The 5,590-nt window shown below is 32.9% G+C and overlaps 1 protein-coding gene across 1 annotated transcript in view; it reads left to right on the top strand.

Annotated features, from left to right (window-relative positions):
* The window catches only part of LOC136837981 (adhesion G protein-coupled receptor E2-like), a 28,704-nt gene extending 27,647 nt beyond the window's left edge, over nt 1-1,057 (top strand). Inside the window, exons 8-9 of the mRNA XM_067102847.1 lie at nt 234-422; nt 993-1,057. Of these exons, the coding sequence (XP_066958948.1) occupies nt 234-422; nt 993-1,057 (254 nt within the window). The remainder of the gene's footprint in view (nt 1-233; nt 423-992) is intronic.
* The last annotated feature ends 4,533 nt before the right edge of the window (nt 1,058-5,590 follow it).

The following is a 5,590-nucleotide window of genomic DNA, read 5'->3' as shown; positions in this document are numbered from 1 at the left end:
GGGTTATCTATTTAGTTATAATGAATTAATACTTATATTGTGAGACATATGAGTGGCTGTATCTTCTATTTGAGAGCAGATATGTACGCATTTGTTGACGCAAAAAAGAAACACGTCACTGAGTTATTCTGAGTCCTCTGTATCGGTAGCAGGATTCATAGATGAATCCTCCACTTAGCGTAACTCCCACAGCAAACGTTCACCAGCTCAGCATTTCCCAAACGCCTTTTCAGAGCCATGCTCAGGAGGCGCCACCTACTTGCCCGTCAATAGAAGATGTGCAAAGTTTATAAGCAGGACTACGACATTCACGGTGGCCGAGGCGTGGACATTCTGTGCTGAAATTTCGATGTACATATGTGCTATAGACAGTCCCGAAGAAATCATCGCTTATGGTACTGCTTTCTTGCAGAACGTCAATGGTAAGTAATTGGCATCTGATCAGGTGATACTTTACCTTCAGAACCCATAGAAGTTGGGTATATATATATATATATATATATATATATATATATATATATATATATATATATATATATATATATATATATATATATATATATATATATATATATATATATATATATATATATATATATATATATATAGATATATATATATATATATATATATATATATATATATATATAATATATATATATATATATATATATATATATATATATATATATATTAAGATTAGCAAGAACTCGCTAGCAAATTGCCTCCCCCTTTTCTTTTTTTTGTTGTTTGTTTTGTTGTTTTCATTTACTGCAAGCCGCTCGATCGATAGACACATCTGCCTATCGAGACTTCGCACGGTCAGAATACAAGGGTTTAAAAGGATTAAGGCCACTCCCTTTAAGCAGATCTTTCTTCGAGGCAAAAGTGATCTCTGTCTGGTCGTTTTCTTACAGGCAAAACTCCCCCTGCGGGCATCAGCTGAAAATGATTCAACCCCCTATATGATGGAAGTGCCCCCTGCCCACTAGGAGGAGATAAAAGCAGAAAACCACGAGGCCTCGCTCTCACACGTGCGCTGGATTGGAGGGAGTAAGGACCAAGCCATCTGCCCTTGGTAGTGCCCTTAGCTAACCACGTAGCCCTTTTCAAAGTATACTTTCTCCTCGTGCCCTTCGACTGCGAGCCACGTGTTCGCTCCACCGTTGACCTCCCGGATGCCCACATGCCATTGCCCGGCCCTTCGTGAAATTCCCACGCATTGCCCTTTTCCGAGAAGTCCCCATCGCCTTGCCCTTGCATCCTAACACGTGGAAGAACCCGCCCTCGGAAATCGCAAGTCATCCACGGACCTCTTTCTGCGCTGGAACCAAAGCTGCCTTACAGTAAAGTGCTCTGGAAGACCTCCATTCAGTCACGCTTTTTCCTCGTACCATTTACTTAACTTGAGTGCCATTAATCATCGAATCTCTTGTCTAATGTCCGTGCGCCTCTAGCATCGGCAGTACTAAGTCCTTATTAATTCATCGAAGCCCCTTGGCACCCTCAGTGCAGCTTCGAATTCATTATTCTTTTGTCTATTTTCATTACTGGCGTATAATGTGCGTATCTCTCATTTCAGAGGGACCCTATTTCGTGGAAGCTTCTTGGACTGTGTCTGGAATCCCCCAGTTTCATTCATCCCGTAGGAATCCCCTTCAGGATCAATAATCTACATGCATTCCTCTTTCCCATACTAATGTCATTTATGTAAATACACTCCTTTAAATTTGCCCACGTGTTTTACGTAATATTTTCCTCAGTAACAAGAGCCCTACGCTCATATGAAATTCCCCTTTGTTTTCCTCTTTTTTATGTTTTCCTGGACCCACGAAGTCAGAATCACAAGGCTAAATTACCTTAAATTGTTGCTACCTGTCTCACCGAGAATATTTCAAACTTTAAATCGCCAGAAAAATGTAAATATAAATATATATATATATATATATATATATATATATATATATATATATATATATATATATATATATATATATATATATATATATATATATATACATATATATATATATATATATATATATATATATATATATATATATATATATATATATATATATATATATATATATATATATATATATATATATATATATATATATATATATATATATATATATATATATATATATATATATATATATATATATATATATATATACACACACACACATACACACATATATATATATATATATATATATATATATATATATATATATATATATATATATATATATATATATATATATATATATATATATATATATATATATATTTTGTCACAAGTATTCCAAGTACCTGGTTATTACACAAATAATCAGAGAATTCAAAAATTTACCTCACTTCATCCAGATACCTGGAATCTCATAACAATAAAAATTACGACTGAGTACTCTAAAGGTAACAGTGATCCCTTAAAAAGCTTACTAATCACATGAAAAATCAAACTAAGTTTACCAAACCAGTGTGAGGTATTATCAACAATTAAACAAGAAATATACTAGAGTAAAAGGGCATCACTCCATCAAACAACTTTAACTGTTTCCCTGGTCTTAATTCAGCAAAACTAAAGGAACAAAACATGTTTATCTCTTTGCCTTATGCACGCAATTAATCCTATTCACTGGTGGTCAATAAATGAAACACTGTTTTTTTATATATTTTAAATATGAAAATTTATTTTTAAATTCAGAACTCTTTATTAGAATTCACAATCTGAAAAAATTTACTATTATTTGAAAACAACACAAAAATTTAATTAGTTCTTGAGTTAAATTATTAAACAAAACTAAATCACAAAAACTTTAATTTATCAAGAAATTGAATTAATCAAGCAAAATTTAAACTATCAAGAATTACTCAAGATTTGAAAAGAAAATCTTAAAAATGAAAATTAAATTAAGTATGCAATGTTAAATTATCAAGAAATATTTAAAATGCTGAGTAAATAAATGTTAAATCACAAATATATAAAATGTGAAAAATCAAGAGATTGCAAACACAATACACACAAAAATACACAAAAGATTTATCAATAATACTTTCACTAAGGCAAAATTTCCCTAATATGAGTAAAATTCACTTTTCCTTACACAAGCTTGTGAAGATTTTTGCAAAATCGCAGCTGCTCAAGATTCACAAAACACACTTTTTTGTCAGGCGCTGTTACCAAATACACTTTTCCTATGTTCAGATCTCAAAAGCTAAGTTTAGTACCAATGACCACACAAATATTCTACATTAATAACTTCTCTCTTTTGAAGAGAGAGAGAGAGAGAGAGAGAGAGAGAGAGAGAGAGAGAGAGAGAGAGAGAGAGAGAGAGAGAGAGAGAGAACCAACACTAACAGTTTCTGAAATCAGAAAGAGCAAACTTTAGGATTCCAGTAGGAAATGAAACAATCAGACGACTTCAGAACAATACGTGATCAGAGCAATGCAGTCCTACAAAACATGACGTAATTGATCGAGATACATGCATTTACTCTCAAAAAGACCCGAACAAAAAATCGTATGGGACACAGCTCTTAGCGAAATCTCAACACGATCAAAACAGACGGCAGCTGGCAGCTACAAACAGCACGCTTTCAAAACAAGATGAAGAACCAAAGTTGGTTTTCAGAACAGTACATGAAACATTGCAAAATCATTTGTGTTCTTCTTGTATGGGACAAAGCTTTTACAGAAATCTTAACACGACTCGATTGCTATTTCTGACCTGTTAACACATGAATCAAAACAAAGCGCTCCTTTAATCATTATTTCTCATGATAACAACCGAACCAAAACACAACATACGAAATCACGAGTACAGAACACTTGTTGCTAGGGTACAAAATGCGGATCACGCACTACGTTATTATTAAAACATATTAGTAATTCTAAATTATGCTGTTAAGTTATCCAAATCACTACATTACACTACATAAGATACTTCAACAATTATTGTCATTACACATAATACATGATAAATAGAAGAGTAAATATATCAAAACTATGAGATGACATACATATTACAAGGCAACATCATGAATATACTGTGTATATATATATATATATATATATATATATATATATATATATATATATATATATATATATATATATATATATATATATATATATATATATATATATATATATATATATATATGTGTGTGTGTGTGTGTGTGTGTGTGTGTGTGTGTATGTGTATGTATGTATGTATATATGTATGTATATATATATATATATATATATATATATATATATATATATATATATATATATATATATATATATATATATATATATATATATATATATATATATATATATATATATATATATATATATATATATATATATATATATATATATATATATATATATATATACCAGGTGCTTCGAAATTAGAGGCCCCCTCCACAGAACAAATGGAAAGTTATGAAGTTTTGTGCTATAGCCTATCTCCAAGTACATTATTTTAAGTTTCTATTAAGCTATTTTTCATTTTACAGATCATGTATTTTCAGTCTTAGTGACAGATTTAGATACAGCCATGGCTAACGACTCGGAGGAAATCAGATGGATTGACCGAATCCGGGCTATAACATTCAGAGAGGCCAGGGATGCTGGCGCATCCTTCATTTCACGTTCCTGGATAGCTAAATACATTAAAAGAGATGAATCCTTTGATAAAAGAAACTGGAACAAAAATCCATATGACTGTCATTGCGAAAAGAGTGAGAATCTTGGAAGGCCTGAAGTCCTTTCTCAGGAGTCAAAAGACATCATAGCTGAGGCAGTTGGTAGACCAAGAACGTCTTTACGTAAATTGGCACTTGAACTAGAAACAAAAAGTGGAAAGAAGAGAAGTTATAGTGCTGTATATCGTGAGTTGAAAAAATCTGGTATCAAGCCATTTCATGTTATCAGCAAGCCCAACATCACTCAGCAACAGAGAGAAGACTGCGCATAGTCTTGCGGTTCATTTCTTAAAGATTGGGATGAAGCTGACTTTCTCCATGTTGCTGCATCAGATGAATTCTTCATTAACACAGTCAGGAAGCCAAATAATAAAATTGACATCATTTGGGCTGCAAAGTTGGATGATATCAGCGATGACGCGCGCTATCGCCAAGTTGTGAAATGTCCTGAATGTTTGGGAATTTTTCTCTGTTTCACAACCAAACGGTTAATGCGGATCATCAAAGAAAAAGGACAGTCATGGAATGGCGAATATTTCAGAGAAACTGTGCTTACTGGTGGAATATTTCCTTTCCTCAAAGATCCTGAAAATGTGTTATCTGTTGAAGAAGTCACATTTTTGCATGATAAGGCACCATGTTTCAAGGCTCTTCAGACACAGAAACTGCTTTGAAACAGTGGTATTGATTTCTTCTCGTCAAGTGAATTCCCAGGTAGCTCCCCTGACCTTAATGTGTGTGAAAACATTGTTAGTATCTTAAAGGATCATGTTGAAGCACGCACAGTGAACTATGATGGTATACCAAGCCTCAATGACCTGCGTAGAGAGGTGACCGAAGTGCTCAGGGAAATGGAGTTTGAGTCTCAGCTTTTTTGTGA

This window comes from Macrobrachium rosenbergii, unplaced genomic scaffold, assembly GCF_040412425.1.
Source record: "Macrobrachium rosenbergii isolate ZJJX-2024 unplaced genomic scaffold, ASM4041242v1 13905, whole genome shotgun sequence".
Taxonomy (NCBI): Eukaryota; Metazoa; Arthropoda; class Malacostraca; order Decapoda; family Palaemonidae; genus Macrobrachium; species Macrobrachium rosenbergii.
Note: the sequence above shows the minus strand (reverse complement) of the source record. Positions and strands in the feature narration are given on the sequence as shown.